Source organism: Humulus lupulus, chromosome 1 (genome assembly GCF_963169125.1).
Source record: "Humulus lupulus chromosome 1, drHumLupu1.1, whole genome shotgun sequence".
Classification (NCBI taxonomy): Eukaryota; Viridiplantae; Streptophyta; class Magnoliopsida; order Rosales; family Cannabaceae; genus Humulus; species Humulus lupulus.
In genome coordinates, this window is record NC_084793.1 from 294,450,925 (window position 1) to 294,469,523 (window position 18,599).

Sequence of the window (18,599 nt, forward strand, 5' to 3'; positions counted from 1 at the left end):
GCATAAAAATGGCTTCCTACCTTAACAAAGCTAAAGATCTTCTGGCACAGTTTAAAAAGTTTACCATACAGCAGGTGCCCCGTGACCAGAATTCCAATATTGATTGCCTTAGCAAAATTGGAAAGTGCCAAGGATGCCAAAACTTTGAACATAATACCAATTGATCACCTTGCCCAACCAAGTATAAACAAATCAGAAAAAAAAGCTACTGCTCGATAACAACCCCTCCTGGATGACTCCTATATTAACATACTTGGAGCAAAGAATTTTACCTCAAGACAGAAATGAGGCTTGAAAAATTTCAAGGCAAGCTACTAGATACATACTTGTTGATGGAGTGATGTACAGAAGAGGATTCCCTATGCCTATACTTTTGTGTGTTACTAGAGCAGAAGCAGATCTACTAATGATTAAAGTGCATGAAAGATTTTGTGGCAATCACGCATGGGGAAGATTCTAGCTAAGAAGATATTGTGACAAGGGTATTTTTGGCTAACGATGAATGAAGATTCTATTGAGTATGTGCGAAAATGTGACAAGTGTCAGAGATTCTCCAAAATACCTCACGCATCTCCTAATGAGCTTAAACAAATACAAAGTCCATGACCCTTTGTTGTGAGGGTCATTAATTTAATCAGGCAACTACCAACAAGAAAAGGTGGATTCAAGTTGCAGTTGATTACTTCACTAAATGGATTGAAGCAGAACTATTGGCAACTATTACTTCAAAAAAGATTGTTTCAAATAATGATACTCAATTTGGCAGTGACTTATTTAGAGATTTTTGTGCACGGCATGGTATCGCAATTTTTTTTCAACAGTTGCTAATGGACAAGTATAAGTTGTCAACAAGACTTTAAAAGATACGATGAAGAAGCGCCAGCCTAGTCGTAGCATGCAAGTTTATCCAATGCTGGTCGTACCAGGATAAACTTGGGGGCAAATGTTTAACCCAAATTTGGACATGATGATGTGTCACTTGAAAAGGACACGTGGCAATAAATGACGTCAAATTCTGAGAGCTAGATGAGATAACATAGCTAGTACCATCTTCTGGAGTTGCTAGAATAATAGTCTGCTCGAAGAAAGATAGCTGATACCATCTTCTGGAGCTGCTAGAAGAGAAGACAATTTGTACCATCTTATGGAGTTGTTAGAGTAGACATCATCAGTGTGAAGCGCTGCAGTCTGCTCAAAGAGAAGAAGCAAGCTAGTGCCAACCCTTGAATCTGCTCGAAGACAAACCTGCTCGACATATGAGACGTTTTCACCCGAAGATCCAGATTTCACGAGATACTACAAAATATCTCAAGATATTTATGTAACCGATATTTGAATTGTATTATCTCCGTATTATTTGAATTTGTAGTCGATTATAACAATCCTACACTACACATGTATGGCCTAGGTTAATTTGTAAATGCTCATAGCCCATTAAGAGACTTTATAAATAGAGATCTCTCTGTCAATATTTCTAAGTAGAATTTGTGTGCACTTTACATACAAAACCCTACTGAATTGTATTCCTTTTCTTTCAGGCTTGAGAAACTCAGTTGAACCATGTTTCTTCTTGATCTTAAGTCTGAGACTTATTTGATTAATAAAAGTGCAAGTGGACGTAGGTCATTACAAGCTCTTGGCGCCGAACCACTATAAAATTATGTGTCATTTACTTGATTTTTAGTTTGTTTTATTAATTCCTGTCGTATAAATTGACTCGGTGTTGTTGACTAAAATGTTGGTCAACATGCTCAAAATAGTTATGGGGGTGAATGAGAAATTGTCACCTAAAGTTGGAAAAATGAGAAGAAGAATGTAACGCCCTAAACTCCAGGGACCGTTACGGTGTGCCTTTTAAACAATGCTAAACTCGCTAATTGAGTCATTTGGCCAAAATCGTGTAACTAAGTATGATTAGCGGTTTAGGGATTAAAATTTTTGGTTAAGATATAACGTTTCACTAGAATGTTTACTGTATACATTGGGATCCCAAAAATATAATTTAAAGGTCTATTACAAGAAAATATTTACAACCAGCCGATCTAAGCGACAAAACAGGGTTTAACCCTAGTTCCTCTTTCAACCCTCGGCCGTGGCGGTCGAGAAGCCGCATATGTACACATCGCCACCTAAGCTCTCCAACTCAAGGATGGTCCAGCTTTCTTTTTCCTTTACCTGCACCACATAGCACCCATGAGCCGAAGCCCAGCAAGAAAACTCAATATGCTCATGAACAGTAATAACATGTCATCAGATCATAAGGCGCACGCCTAGAAAATATAACCCTATTCAAGCAGGCAAATAAGTTCACGTAATGATGGGTATCCAGGATAAGGAATTCTGCCCTCCTGAGTGGATGACTATCAAGTCAATCCTAATCAGATAAGTGATTTAACACTGGTGGTTCCGGTAACCATACTGGGCTTATAGCCCAAAATAGAAGAGTGACAGTTGCAAAAGTCACTAAGGTGGGTTCCGTTCCCTTTATAAATAAGTGATCCTTTCACTAGCTTAAACAAGATAGGTATCTGGTGAAATAGTCACCAACAGAAACCTACCGAGTAGATAAGTGATCCTTTCACTAGCTTAAACAAATTGAGTGACCACAGGGTCACTAACATGGGATTCCGCTCCCTTAGCCATGTGACAAAACAGTCACCTAGGCCTTTGGCCCTGGCTTTGAGTAACTAGTCTTAGACTAAACAAGCGCTTATAATTTTCATTGAGCTTCGGCTCGGTCTAGCATTAATGCTCCTAGAGTCATTCAACGCTGATATCGATTAAATCTAATCTTTTATCGGCTCTGTGTTCATGACGCTTATGCCGTTTCTGACTCTCAGGTCAGTAATACGCGACCAGTGCCGACCCTGACTAGTCAGTGCCATACACAAGTAAGCAATGCTACCAAACATATATCATATGTCAAATATCCGAATATAAGGCATTTGGCATGCTTACTTGACAATTACTGTAATGCCCCAGATTTCCTAATAAGGTTTATGACCTTGATTAGGAGGCCGGGAGGGCCATAATTGATTTATTATAGTATTTAATGATTATATGCATATTTACGTGAATTATATTATTATATGATGGTGAATGCATGCATATGGGAGAATTTATTATTGTGAGGGTATTTTGGTAATTTGGCCACTGTGGGTGTAATTGTATATTTAGGGTGCATGATTGTGATTGATTAATATAGCCACACTATAAGGTAGATTGGATCGAGCTAATCGACATGAGACGATCATGAGATGTAAGTGTTCGGTCTAGTCATAACGGGTTTAAGTTCGGGGCTCGGGGTGAGTCTCGGGGTGAAGTTAATGATTATAGCGTTACCGGGGATTTTAGGGTAACGGGATATGAATTATTGGAATTTGAGGATATTGAGATTAACGGGAATTGGAAAGCGTTAATTATGATTAACGGGATAGGTGGAAAGTACCAATTTTACCCTTAGAATAGTTTGAGAAGCTTTTGATGGCTTAAGGGTATTTTGGTCATTTGGGGTTTTGGATATATATAACTTAGGAGGGCTGTAGAAGAACAGAATAAAACAGAGCCATTTCTTCTCCCTTCACGTACACAATTTCCTCCATTATCTCCCTTGGTGTTCTTGAGGCCATCTTGAGGTTTTGAGCTAGGAATTCAAAGGGCTGAAGTTGTGGACCTGGTTTAGCTATTAAGGAAGGTTCAAACTGGTTTCAAGGTGAGTTTTAGTCACTTGTTTCAGGTTATGCTCTGTTTGATCTTCAAATTCTCAGCCTTTGATTCTTGATGGAAGTATGGATTTAAAGGGGTTTTGATTGATGGTATGATTGGGTTTTGATGAGAGTGAGCTAAGGGTGTTATTTGGGGGTTTAATTATATGTTTGGAGGAGGTTTAGGGATGGTTTGAGGGACTGGTTCGAGAGGAAAGAACGCAGGGGGAAAAACTGGTTCGTGTGTGGTCGGTTGCTGGTCTGGGCTGAGCGCCGCGGCGCAGCAGGGGTGCGCCGCGGCCCTTGGCGTCTGGCAGAGGGAGAGCCCTCTCTGTTTGAGGGCGCGCTGCGGCGCAGCAGGGGAGGGCCGCGACCCTTAAGGCCATTTTGACCAAAAACATGTTTTTAAGCTTGGGGATTCAAGCCATAGGCCTCGGGGTTGTACCTAGTACCCGGTTAAGTGGGGATTGATGTCCCGGAGGCTAGATATTGATATGGGAACTTATGTTGATTATTTTTATTAATGATACTTTATATTTGGTTATGACTAGGTGACCGCTAAAGGACTAAAAGTTGATCGTTCTCAAGGGTTGTTCTTTTAATCATTCTAGCTCGACTTTGAGGTAAGAAAACTGCACCCTGTGTATATGTGACATGCATGGCTATTATGATGCATGTTGGTTGATTACTGAGTATGACATGCGTGGTTATTATTGGTGCATGTCGGTTGATTATTATGTGTGACATGCATGGCTATTCTTGATGCATGTTGGTTGACTATTAAACATGACATGCATGGCTGTTATTGGTGCATGTTGGATTGTTGAATATATTGCATATGATGCATAAGAAACATGTGATTAGGACATGCTTTGTATACTGGGTGTGATATCGTTCAGAGCTTGAGCCTCTGTGTTAATGCATAGTCCTATTTGTACTAATATCTGTTAAGTAAGCATGCTGAATACCTTGTTTATGGATATTGGACGTGTGATATATGTTTGGTGGCATGGCTTACCTGTGTATGGCGCTGACTTATTAGTCAGAATCGACAATGGTGTCAGATCCGTCTGTGAAGCTGTAACTTATTAGTTAAGTTCACCACGGGTTGTGCACTGGTCGTGTTTTACCGACCCAAGGGTCAGAGGTGGCAGTGCGTTGTGAACGCCGGGCCAAATAAAGATTAGATCTAATCGAGGTCGGCATTGAATGACTCATATGGGGTATTAATGCTGGAGCGACCGGAAGGTCAATGAGAACTATAAGCGCTTGCCTGGTCTAAGACCAGATGATTTCAGCCAAGGTATATGACCCTGGTGACCGTTTGTCACATGGCTAAGGGGCGTTGTCCATAGTTTCGACTCTAGAGTCGTGAGGAAGGTTATGTTGGTGACTAATCACCTTGCACCTGTCCTAATCAAACTTAAGAAAGAATCACTTATCGGTTAAGCCCTGGTGACCCTATCGTCACATGGCTAGAGGGAGCGATGCTCATTATTGTGACTTTTGGCTATTGTCACATATTGGCTTGGACTGATAGTCCCGAATGGTTATTATGATCGTTGTTGATATTATATCATGCTCTATTGTGTTTTCTTGCTGGGCTTTGGCTCACGGGTGCTACGTGGTGCAGGTAAAGGCAAGAGCAAGCTAGACCATCCTTGAGTTGGAGAGCTTAGGTGATGACGTGTACATATGCAGCTGCTCGTCCGCCACGGCCGAGGTTTAAAGTGGAACTAGGGTTGAACCCTGTTTTGCCGCTTAGAACGGCCTGTTGTAAATATTTTATGTAATAGACTCTGAAATTATATTTTCGGGATCCCACTGTATATATTAAACGTTCTAGTGAAACGTTACATCTTAACCAAAGTTTTTAATCCCTAAACCGCTAATCATACTTAGTTCACGATTTTGGCCAAACGACTCGGTTAGCGAGTTTAGCACTGTTTACAAGGCACACCGTAACGGTCCCTGGAGTTTGGGGAGTTACAATTACTAGCATAATTAGGATCATGCATAAACACAGAGGCTCAAGCTCTGAACAATCTCATATTCAATATTCATAGCATGCCCTAATCACATGTCTCTCGTGCAACACATGCATCACATTTAATCACTTGACATGCCTCAACAATAACCATGCATGTCACATTTAAACATCCAACATGCATTAAGAATAACCATGCATGTCACATACATAGGGTGCAGTTTTCTTACCTTTGGTCCAAGCACAGGTTACCAATAAACAAGCCATAAGCACGATCCTGATTTCAAGCCCCTATTGATAACCTAGTCACAACCATAATATAAAACCTCATCAAAATGAGTAAATAAATACTTCCAAACCCAACCCAAGCCTCCGGGATGTCGAATCCCACTCAACTAGGTAGTAGGATCGATCCCAGACCCTCAGAGTTAAGTTCCCATCACAAAAACACAAATCTGCCATTTTTTTCCCTTAAGGGTCGCGGCCCTCCATGGACCATGCCGCGGCCTGCCCCCCTGGCAGATCCTCCTCCACCTTTAGCAAGCTAGGGCCGCGGCCCAACCTCGCACCAGCCACTTTTCCTCGTTTTGAACCTTTTAAAACCTTCCAAAAACCCATCCAAACATCTCCAAACTCAAAAATCAAAGTTCCCAAACATCCCCATGATCCAAAACCCATAAAACCCAAGCTTCAATTCAACCAAAAACTCATCAAAACACAAAGTCCAGTTCAAGCTTAAAAACTTTAAAAACTTAGAACTTAAAACTTGAATTACCTCTGATTGAGTTGTTTCCCAACTAAATCCTCCAGCTAATAAGCTTCTAATCTTTCCTATGATCGCTATGCCTCGATCCTCACTTGAATCCGAGTCCTAGAACTCAAGTTTCCTTCGAAAATGCGATCGGGAGACGAAAAAGGAACTTAGAGGGAGAGAGAACGTTCTTTTTATTTCTTAAAAGGTTACTTCAAGCTTAAGTAGCCTCAAACAAATCCTAATGCTCGGGGTCCCGAAAACACCCCCGGGGACAAAATAATCAAAACCTCCATAATTTCCCCCTGATCATACTAACTCCCAACTTATCATCAAATATTTATTCCCATTACCCAATAACCCGGTAATGCTCTAAATACCCCTTGACTCACTCCGAGTCAAGCATAAATCCCGTTGTGATTTTCCACTAGCTTACCTCCTAGGATCATCTTGTGCTGAGTAACCCTAGCATAACTAAATAATAATAAGGCACCACACACATATCACATATATGCCAAATATGCCCGAAATGGCCAAATTATGAAAATAACCCAATTAATCAGAAATGGGTTCACATGCATATTTAATACACCTAAACATGCATATAATCATTTAATAACATAATAAATCAATTATGGCCCTCCCGGCCTCCTAATCAAGGTCCTAAACCTTATTAGGAAATTTGGGGCATTACAAAGATTGTTCTCGAAGAAATTCTCATTTATTGAATGTGTGACTACCAAGCAATAAATCCTCCAAATTTTGTTGACTGTGTGACAACTAAGAAGATTTGCTTGATTCACAAAAACGAATATGGACATGATTATGTGCTCGATTATCAAACAGATTTTGCCATTAATGGTGAAATCAAATACATTGTTCCCCCTTGAAGGCTATATATAGAAGACTTCACCTCATTGTTTCTCACACCATTCGAAAACCATTCTTTCAATTTTAGAAAATTCTCCTTTCCTTCTCTTGTTCGAAATTCTCTTGCTTTGATTTTAGGTTGAAGCTCTTTCTGAGTTCATACCATTTGGTGTCAAAGCTCTCTTAGTCCTTAGTCAGAAGTTGGTGGTGCTTTTAGATGTTGGTTAGTTCGTTGGGAGTAGAAGCAAATGTGCTTAATTGGGGCTCATAGAATATTTTATCCTGGGAGACAAATGTCCTAAGAATCCTCTAGCACCCAGTGAGGAGGTGTAATTGTTTTAAGGAGATAGTATGATACACTAGACTTGATTTTGACTACAAAAGTGGTATTTATATTAGACACATTATTTTGTAGCTATTAATATTGATAATATTATAGTTCATTTTCTTATTTATTTTCACAATATATGTCTATGTTTGTTTAATTATTTTCTTTAATAAGCAATATGACATGCATATTTCCTAACAACTCTCACTAAAGTTTATGTCGAAGCTCCCACCGAAGTTCCTGCCAAAGTTCTTGAAGATGCCATTAGTTGCAACCATGGTTTGTCTGCTGCTTCGGCAATGAATGACGCTAAAGCTATGTACTTTTAGTTCGTGAGGTTGGCTTGTCGCATGAACCTTGGTTAATTTAGTGCAAGTCGTAAATTTGAAAAAAAAAAACTTATACAAATATATATGTTGATTGACTTTTTCGTCAACTACTAAATCAATAAAAAACTTAAAGAATCAAAATAACCAAATACCAGGTTTTACGTGGTTCAGGCTATTAATTAGCCCTAGTCCACGAGTCACTTGTATTAAGAAAAGAACTTGCAAGATTCACATTCTCTTTTCACTCAGGCAACGTTTTTGCTCACTTTGAAAATGTTCGAATCATTTTACAAGACTCTAACCCTATTTATAGGCGGCTGAGGGGATTAAGCTCCATAATGGGAGCTGATTACAAATGATTGTCCTCATTATGGAATTAGTTATTACACAAATGAAGATTTCCTACATTAAATAGGTTGGTGGGCATTTTTTGGTATTCTACCTAAAATACCCCCATCTCTTCTCTCTTCTCACTTTTCTCTTCCCTCTCTTTTTTCAGTTCACTCTCTCTCACCTCACGACGCCACCAACACCACCATCACACTAAATGATGCATTTCCAACTAATTTGGGCATGATTTTTGAGTTTTTTTTTTTGCAATTTTTTTCACATCTAAAACTCTAAAATCTGTAGAAAATCGAGCTTGCTCGATGGTGTTCGATGAGACCTCCAAAATTAAGATTTTCATGAAAAAATGACTTTGCTCGATGATTCTCGATCCGATTCTTGCAAGAGATATAATTTTTCACTTAGGTGTTGATGGTAGTGTTGTGGTGAGGTGAGAGAGAGTAAACCGAAACAGAAAGAAGAGATAAGGATAATTTTAGTAGAGTGCCAAAAAGTAGCATTATTTAAAAAAAATTAATATGCCTATCGTATATTTTAATTAGCACCCTCTATTAAGCCTAAAAATTGAAATTGCCCTTAAATACTCAAATATTGTGTAATAATATTTATAAAAAAAATTGGGTGATAAAATAATAATATTTTTTCAATCTCATTTTTTTTTATCGTCTAAAGAACATTTCCATTCAAAAAAACGATATGTATATATTTTTGGGACACGAGTGTATAATATTTTACAAAAAAGAATTTTAAATATTAAATTATAATAATTTATTATATGTCATATATATCCTTCGAGTCTCGACCTTGCTTCCTCTTCTTCCATCGCTACAACCCAGAAGAAGACGACGACGAAGAAGAAGATACAATTTGCCGGCGGTGGCTGACGACTGATAACCCCGACGGACCTCTTCACCTTCGTCTTTACCTCTCTCTTGCCTTAGAACACAACCTCTCAGCCAAGGACCATAAATTTGGATCCCAAACTTCAACTAATTTGTCCCTAAAATTAACCTAGGGTTTCATTGTTTTCTCTCTGAACACTCATCACTAACCCTCTCGATCGTCGCCTTCAGCTGTCTGTGGTAATAATCCCCCCCCTTTTTTTTCTTTATTGCGTTACTGTGTTGTGCTGTGATGATGATAAATTTTGAGGGTGGTAATATGAAATTTGAATATTACTACGGCACTAAGTTTAATCATATAAATTGGTTCTTGTTTGTTGAAAAGATATTCTATTTCAATTTTTTTTTGCTGTAATGGATGTTGAATGGGTTTCAAATATTGGTTCTTGTTTTGTTTGGATTTTATTACTCGCTCGCTATTGGGTTTTAATTTATGCTAGGATTTTGGTGAACTGTGTTCTGTTCTTATGATATCATCGACATCAGGTTGTTTCTTTTTGTGTGTGTGTGTGTGTTTTTCAGATAATTTTAGCCAAAGGGTTGGATTTTTTAACTGCAAAGTTTTTCGTTTCGTTGGTTTTCTGAGAGGGTAGTAGTGTCTGCAGAAATTGATGTGATAATAATACATGCGAAAGCAGAATATTAGGGGACAATGGCTGTTCAGGCTCCTGCTAAAATGAATCTGGTTGAAGATTTTGATGATGATGACAAACCTTTAACTTTTAAGAGGAGTGTTCCAACATCCAAACAGAACCAATTGAATTCAGAGGTAAAGAGACCTTTATCACAGAGGCCCGATGGACTGTCAGCAAGACCGGTTTCGGGCAGAGTCGGTCTGAATGGCCTAAACTCCAGTTCGCAAAAGGGTAAGGTGGTTCAATCAATTAAGGGACCATCAGTGGTGAAATCCCCCATTGGCAGTCCAAAAGCTTCAACTGTAAGGACCACACCAATGAAGTCTCCAGTAACAAATTCAGTATCATCTAGTTCATTAGTTGGCCAATCTAAATCTTCGTCCGAAAGAAACAAGTCTAGTGTTGTTAAGGAAGAAAGAAGTTCTGCCAAACAACCTATAAAATCCGAGGATCATTCTGATGATTCAGATGATAATGTACCTTTAAGTGTAAGACTCAATGGGAGCACAAGCCAGGGCAATAAGGGTCTTAGAAAACCAATGACTGGACTGCCAACGACAAAGAGTATTGTGAAAAAACCTCCAGACGACTCGGATGATGAACCTTTGTCAAATAGGTTTCAGGCGAAACCCAAAGCAGGAACATCAGGTAGTAAGCCCAATGATTGCAGTGATAAGAAGCCACTGTTGAGTACTAGTAAACAGAATGGTTCCACCACAACAGATGGGAAAAAACCTTTAAACTCTAGTATGAAGAGACCTTTGGATAGGGAAAAGTCAGATAATTCTTCGGTTAAAAAGCCAAAACTTTCAGATTCACCTGCACTGGTGAAAAATAAGCAGGTATCAGTCAAGGCCGAATCCAAGGTAGATGATGACGATGATGATCATGTTCCAATTTCCCAAAGAATCAAGAAGACACCTGTCTCAAATAATAACACATCAACCTCAAGGCAAAAGGTCACAAAAACCATTTCTTCATCATTCAAGAAAAATACGAAGTTTAAAAAGGTAGTGAAAAACTCAAAATATTCCAAGTCAACTAAGTGGTCTCCTAGCTCTGGTGATGGCCAGAAAAAATGGACTACCTTGGAACACAATGGTGTTATTTTCCCCCCTGCCTACCAACCTCATGGGGTAAAGATGCTTTACAACGGAAAGCCAGTTGTCTTAACTCCTGCACAGGAGGAGGTGGGTTCTTCCAACCCCTTTTTAACATAGCTTTTATTCACATTTTTATATTTCAGTGTCTTGAATTATTGTTTTTATTTTCTTTTATCTGTTATTTCTGTCTTTTACTAAATTTACTTTTGAATTGTCCTCTGTGCAGGTTGCAACAATGTTTGCAGTGATGAAAGACACAGAATACGCACTTAAAGAAGTATTTAGAGAGAATTTCTGGAATGATTGGCGAAAGTTACTGGGCAAAAACCATGTAATTCAGAAATTGGACTTTTGTGATTTTACTCCAATATATGATTGGTACCAAAATGAGAAGGAGAAGAAGAAACAAATGAGTTCAGATGTAAGTTTTGTGACTTGTATAATGCTTTCACATGTTAACTATAAAAGTTGATTGGATCTATCATTTTTTGTTCTTGTTAGTTATCACCGAGGTTCCAATTAACACTTTTTATTGGCTGTGGCTCCCTTAAATAGGGATGCTCCTGTTATAGATTTTGAAAATGTGAAAATACTATTGATGCAGGAGAAAAAAGCCTTGAAGGAGGAGAAACTGAAACAAGAGGAAAAATACATGTGGGCTATTGTTGATGGTGTTAAAGAGAAGGTTAACTCTTTTTTCAACTCTTTTGGGTGGGGGTAATGAGTTGCACGAATGTTGTTGCTTCTAATCTAATGGGTTATGGGGCTCTAAAACATATATAGGAGGTTTCTTGTTTGATCTCCTTCATCTATTAGTTCAGCTGCATGCTTGAAGGGTTTTAAGAGACAACGCGTTTGATCTTATTTGCAATTTCAGGTTGGTAATTTCAGAGTTGAACCACCTGGATTATTCCGAGGTCGTGGGGAGCATCCAAAGGTTTGTTCATAGTTTTTGCACATACAATAGACAGTGTAAACTTGTCTTGGTTATGCACTTTTATATTGAGGTTTTCGCACCAATACTTAAGCTTATTACTTCCTTTTGCATTTAATTGTGGTTTCAGTCTGGAAAGCTGAAAAGACGAATTCGTCCAATTGATGTCACTATAAATATAGGAAAAGATGCTCCAGTTCCAGAATGCCCCATCGCTGGTGAAAGGTTTTGCTTCTCATTATTTTGCTTCTTTTTATTTTTCTCTCTCTGTTGGCATTTTTCATATTCAATGATTTGATTTTTGGCAGGTGGAAAGAAGTAAGGCATGACAACACTGTAACGTGGTTAGCTTTCTGGAATGATCCTATCAATCCGAAAGAATTCAAATATGTGTTTCTGGCGGCTAGTAGCTCTTTAAAGGGACAAAGTGACAAGGAAAAATATGAGAAAGCAAGGATGCTGAAGGTACTTATTTAGAAAATGTTGCAAAAGGTTTGGTCAGTGAACATTGGGGTAATTTGGGATACGATAGGATCATAGAGTTTTCGTTTGCTTAACTGTCAAATTTCCTGTTTCTCTCGAGTGCAGGGTTATATACAGAATATACGTACTGCATACACAAAGGACTTTACAAGCAAAGATGTGACGAAGAGACAAATAGCAGTTGCTACCTATCTGATTGATAAACTTGCTCTGAGGGCTGGGAATGAAAAGGTCGGACAACCAGTCCAATTTTTATCATTTACACAGCTAGATTTGTAATTCTTTCTAATTGAACTTTTTTGATATGATCAATGGCATAATAGTGCTACTGGTTACTAGAGGAGTTAGCTGGGACAAAGAGCCACACATGACAGTTCTTCAGTTAACTCTTTTGTCATAGTTTATTTGTGCCCTTTTTAAACGGAAAAGAAATATGAAACGTGTTTCTGTTATATTTGCATCATTTAAGTAGCTCAACATGTTTCTCTACATTATCTTTAAGTTCCCCAGCAGTTAAATGAAGGCATCATTGACATTATGAACCCATGTCCTGCAGGATGATGATGAAGCGGATACCGTTGGTTGTTGCACATTGAAAGTAGAGAATGTAAAACCAATACCCCCCAACAAGTTGGAGGTATTGCAGTTTAAGTTTTTGTTGAGTTTATTATTTTATATAATTTTAACATGTGAAACTGTTATTAATATTTGCTTGGACCAGCAATATGTAGTTAACTCTTATTTTTCTGACATGCAGTTTAACTTCCTTGGTAAAGATTCAATCAGATATGAAAACACTGTTGAAGTTGAGCTTCCTGTTTACAAAGCAATTATGCAGTTTCAAACTGGTAGGTATTGTTTTTGTTTGCTGTTAACAAGTGTTGCACACATCTTTCTTTAATCTGTAAGGGAGTCAGATAACAATCTTTTATTTGTTACCTCAGGAAAAAAGGGGAGTGATGATCTTTTTGACTTGTTGGATACCAGTAAACTGAATGCTCATCTTAAGGAGCTCATGCCTGGACTTACAGCAAAAGTTTTCCGTACTTATAATGCTTCGATTACCTTGGATGATATGGTTAGATGGTTCCTTTCTCTTATTTTTTCTTTTATTTTAATGCGCTGCTAGATATGGTTCATTTTTCTGTTTTCCCCTTACGTTAGCTGTGTTCATACTTTTTCATATTCTGTAGTAATAGTACTTTATGCTGTTCTCTGGTAAATCTCATGACTCGTGTAGTTTTTATACTGAATTTGTTTGATGATATTTTGTCTCTTGCTATTCTTATTCTTATCAAGTTTTACTTCTAGTTTTAATACTGATGTTTTTATCATTTTATTTATTTATTATTTATTTTGGCAGTTGAGTCAAGAAACCAAAGATGGAGACCTAGAAGAGAAAAAGACAGTTTACAATACTGCAAACAAGCAGGTGAATATAATTTCTTCCTTAAGGAGCTTCACTGTTTTCTCCACTATTTTATATAGTTCTCATAGGATTTTGGAGTCCGTTTCAGGTTGCAATCATTTGTAACCATCAGCGTACCATATCCAAATCGCACGAGGCACAAATGTCAAGGCTAATGGAGAAAATTCGTGAACTTGAGGTAATGGTCATATCTCTCTAGTAGTAGACAGAATGTGGAGCTTAGATAAATTATACTGTGATTATTTTACGTTGTGCTATGAACAATATTTTGTTGGTGGAGTGGGAGTTACACCAAAGATGCTTTCTGCAAAATGAGTTTAGATAGAAAAAGAAATTTGTTTTGTGCATGCATGTCAGTGGAGGCATACGATTTTCCTTTGCGAGTATTTTCATCGTGTAGTCTGTTAAGCTAACTTCATCATTCTGGTTGCAGGATGTTCTTAAAGAGCTTAAAGTAGATTTAGACAGGGCAAAAAAAGGAAAGCCTCCATTGAAAGATGCCGAGGGAAAGACAAAGAGAAACTTAAACCCCGAAGCGTAATGTCACTCGACTTTTTTCATCTAGGAATCATTGTCTGCGACTTGCTGAAATGCTTCTTTACTATTATTTTCCTCTTGTTTTATTTTCACAGGTTAGAGAAAAAGATAGCTCAGACGAACACAAAGATAGAGAAAATAAAACGGGATATGCATAACAAAGAGGATACGAAAACAGTGGCGTTAGGCACATCAAAAATCAATTACCTTGACCCTAGGATCACAGTTGCGTGGTGCAAAAGACACGAGGTTCCCATTGAGAAGGTAATGCCAAGCATATCTGGTTCTGTGTGCTTTATTTTCAATCATTTTTGGTAAGACTGGTTAGTGAGGTGTTATTGCTGTGTCACCTGGTTCACCTCACCTCTGCAAATTGAACCATTATCTTCCTGATTAAAGTTATTGGAACTTTTGATTATTCAGAAAATAGAAAAGAAATTTGATAAAACTATATTCCTTTCCTGTAGATATTTAACAAGTCTCTCCTTGCAAAGTTTGCTTGGGCAATGGATGTAGACCCGGACTTCAGATTCTGATTCTCGGATTTAAGTGATGAGCGGCACCAACTCCGTCGCCACCTTTTACCAAGAGAAGGCCCCAAAACTAGAAAGAGGAGAAAGAACTTTGTTTCTTGTTCAATTATAGATATTCACATTTTTTTTTCCCTTTAATTGTTGCAGCGGAAATTTAATGTTATTGTACATCTAATCTAATGATGATGGCAGAGTTGGCCCTTCTTTTTCTTCATAGTTCTATTAATCTTTTTTTTTTCCCAAATAGGAGTTGCTATCAATTGTTTATTTGGACTTTCAGACACTTTCATACTAATGATTTTAATGTTTGAAATACATTCACTAACTCTAAGTAACAACAATTTTCTTATATTTTGAAGTTTCTTTTTATTTTTGTGTAATATATAGCCGTAGATTACATTAAGATTGTAAACAAGTAGCATACCAATAATAAGCTTAGACCTTTTCAGTTTATTTCTGTATTACGATTGTATAATTTCTTTATTCGTTTCAATTTATATGCATGTTCCAGGTCTTGTACGTATACTAAATTTTTGGTTTTTGCCAAATAAAGCAAAGTAGATTTATTAAGCTGAATATATAAATAAAATTTACATGTGTTACGTTGTTTGCCACATGTTTAGTAAAGGGTTCATTGGATCAGAACAAGTTATACCAGTCAAGGTCTCCATTTGCAGTGAAATAACCACGTGAGATTTAAATTTAGACAAAAACCACTCTCAAAGACAGACACTGTACAACAATAACATTATCTTTGCTTATAAAAAATGTATAATGATTTTTATTTAGAAATTTTTAATTAATATGAAAAGCTAAACTATTTGCAAAAAAAAAAGGAGAAATTTTAGTACTTAAAAAATATAAAACAAAGGTAGAAGTTTAAACAAATATAAGTGAATTGTACAAAGAAAACTTGATGTTTTACACTTTTTTATTTATTTATTTTTTTTATTTTCCAACTTTAAAAATGATGACAAAAGTATGACATTTTTTAATAATTGGATAAGATTGTCCTTTCTTATTCTCTCTCCTTCTCGTACAACTTCTCTCAATTTCTCTCCTTTTCTCTATCACCACGTCACCATGACCACCATCTCCCTGCGGTGGCAGAGAACATCACCTCCACATTGCCACTGCCATTAACACCTCCACCATCATTGAAGCCCCACCTCCTACCACCATTAAAGCTTTTTCATCATTTTTTTAAAATTTTAATGATGATAAATTTCATCCAAAACTTAAATCAAATTAAAGATTCATCTAAGACACTAAGTTATTGATTTTAAACATTTATGTACAAGTTTTTTTGGTTTTGTTTGCGTTTTTTTTTTTTTAAATCTAAAACTTAAAAATTTGTAAAAAAACGATGTCTAACGATGCAATTGCGATGGAGCCTTATAACATGGTTTTTACGCCAGAATGATGCTTAACGATGGATTAACAATGCGATAATGATGTGTTTGCGATGTTGGCTTCCTAACGATACGTTTGCGGTGGTGGATTGAAAACATAGTTTTTAGGCCAAAACGATGTTTAACAATGCGATAACGATGCATTTGCGATGGTAACTTCTTAACAATGCTTTAACGATGCAATGGCGATACATTAACGATGCGTTTGCGTTATTGGCTTTAAAACATGATTTTTAGGCCAAACGATGCATTAACGATGCGTTTGTGATTGTGGCTTCCTAACGATACAATGACGATGCATTAACGATGTGTTTGTAATGGTGACTTGAAAACATTGTTTTTAGGCTAAAACGAATCATAACGATGCATTCACGATGCGATAACGATGTTTTTGCGATGGTGGATTCCTAACGATGCATTAACAATGTGTTTGCGATGGTGGCTTGAAACATGTTCTTAGGCCAAACAATATCTAAGATGCATTAACGATGCAATAACGACGCATTTACGATGGAGACTTGAAGATATGATTTTTAGGCCAAAATGATCGCAAACGCATCATTAGGAAGCCATCATCGCAAATTCATCGTTATCGCATCGTTAGACATCATTTTGGCCTAAAAATCATGTTTTCAAAGCACCATCGCAAACGCATTGTTATGGAATCGTTTATACATCGTTAGATATCGTTTGGGCTAAGAACATGCTTCAAATCCCTATCGCAAACACATCGTTAATGCATCGCTATTAATCCACCATCGCAATCACATCGTGAATGCATCGTTAAACATCGTTTTAGCCTAAAAACCATGTTTTCAAACCACCATCGCAAATACATCGTTAATGTATCATTATTAGATCATTAATGCATCGTTAGGAAACCACCATCGCAAACACATCGTTATCGCATCGTTAATGCGTCGTTAAGCATCGTTTTGGCCTAAAAACCATGTTTTCAAGATACCATCGCAAAATAATCGTTATTTCATCGTTATGAAGCCACCAAATCAAACACATCATTACGGCATCGTTAATGTATCGTTAAGTATCGTTTTGGTCTAAAAACCATGTTTTTTAGGCTTCATCGCAATTGCATTATTAGACATTGTTTTTCTGCAAATTTTTAAGTTTTATATTTAAAAAAAAAAGGCAAACAAAACCAATAAGTCTTGTACATAAGTTTTCAAAATTAATAAATTAGTGTCTTAGGTGAATCTTCTATTTAATTTAAGTTTTAGATGGAATATATCATCATTAAAAAAAAAAAAATTTAAATTGATGAAAGAGCTTTAATGGTGGTAGGAAGTGGGGCGTCAATGGTGGTGGATGCGTTAATGGAAGTGGCAACGTGGAGAGGTGATGTGCTTTGACGCCATGGGGATTAGGGAGATGGTAGTGGTGGTGGTGCTGTGGTTATAGAGAAATGGAGAGAGATTGAGAGTTTGAGAGAGAAGTTGTACGAGAGGGAGAGATAGAGAACAAGAAAAGGAAAACTTGTCCAATTATTAAAAAATATCATACTTTTATCATAATTTTTAAAGTTGGAATACCCAAAAGATAAGATGTCTTATGATGCATAAAGCATCAAGTTTTCCTTGGACAATCATCTAATAATTAACGAACTTGATATTGGGTACGTGACTTTATGCATGGGTCAATGCATTATGCGTTTATCCATATAAAAAATATAATATTAATATAAACATGATATAATATAATATGAAAAATTATTTAATAGTGATTACTTTTACGGAAAATACTAATTTGGCCTTTGTATTTTTCCTAAATATGTGATCGGCTCATGTGTTTTGTTAAATGATAATTCAGACTCTGTATTTTATAAAATAAAACAAAATATTACCCTAGGCCTGATTTTAGTCAAAATATTTTCAAATATAATATTTCATTCTTAGCTCATCGACCACATTCTTCTCTACTGTGAACCAATCTCATCTCCAACGACCCATGAATTGATCTTACAATTGAAAATATTATAACAAAAATTGGGTTTAGGGTAATATTTTGATTCATTTTGTAAAACACATGGTTTGAGTTGTCATTTAACAAAACACAAGGGACGATCGCGTATTCGAAAAAAATATAGGGGCCAAAATAGTATTTTCCCTTACTTCTAACTAATAACTATAGGTACTAATTATTTTTAGATTTTTTTTCTTAAAAATATTTACTTTTATGGAAACAACATAATTTATAAAATAATATTAATATATATATGTTTACCGAGTTTTTCGGAAACGAATATAAACAGAATATAAACAGAATAATAAAAAGATAAGAACTGTAGAAATGCTGA

General features: G+C 36.9%; 1 protein-coding gene across 4 annotated transcripts; it reads left to right on the forward strand.

Moving 5' to 3' along the window:
- The first annotated feature begins 9,102 nt into the window (after positions 1-9,102).
- LOC133810550 (DNA topoisomerase 1 beta-like) lies at positions 9,103-15,224 on the forward strand. Of its 4 annotated transcripts, none has more exons than XM_062246066.1 (16): positions 9,103-9,399; positions 9,742-11,044; positions 11,184-11,378; positions 11,562-11,642; positions 11,835-11,894; positions 12,022-12,116; positions 12,200-12,356; positions 12,480-12,605; positions 12,931-13,011; positions 13,132-13,222; positions 13,319-13,452; positions 13,738-13,806; positions 13,892-13,981; positions 14,237-14,340; positions 14,436-14,604; positions 14,808-15,224. In XM_062246066.1, the coding sequence occupies exons 2-16, from the start codon at positions 9,872-9,874 to the stop codon at positions 14,874-14,876; spliced, it is 2,694 nt and encodes an 897-aa protein (XP_062102050.1). In that variant the 5' UTR covers positions 9,103-9,399; positions 9,742-9,871; the 3' UTR covers positions 14,877-15,224. The 4 variants fall into 4 exon arrangements, with proteins under 4 accessions (XP_062102050.1, XP_062102051.1, XP_062102052.1 ...); XM_062246067.1 differs by having other exon boundaries at positions 9,825-11,044; XM_062246068.1 differs by having other exon boundaries at positions 9,858-11,044.
- The last annotated feature ends 3,375 nt before the right edge of the window (positions 15,225-18,599 follow it).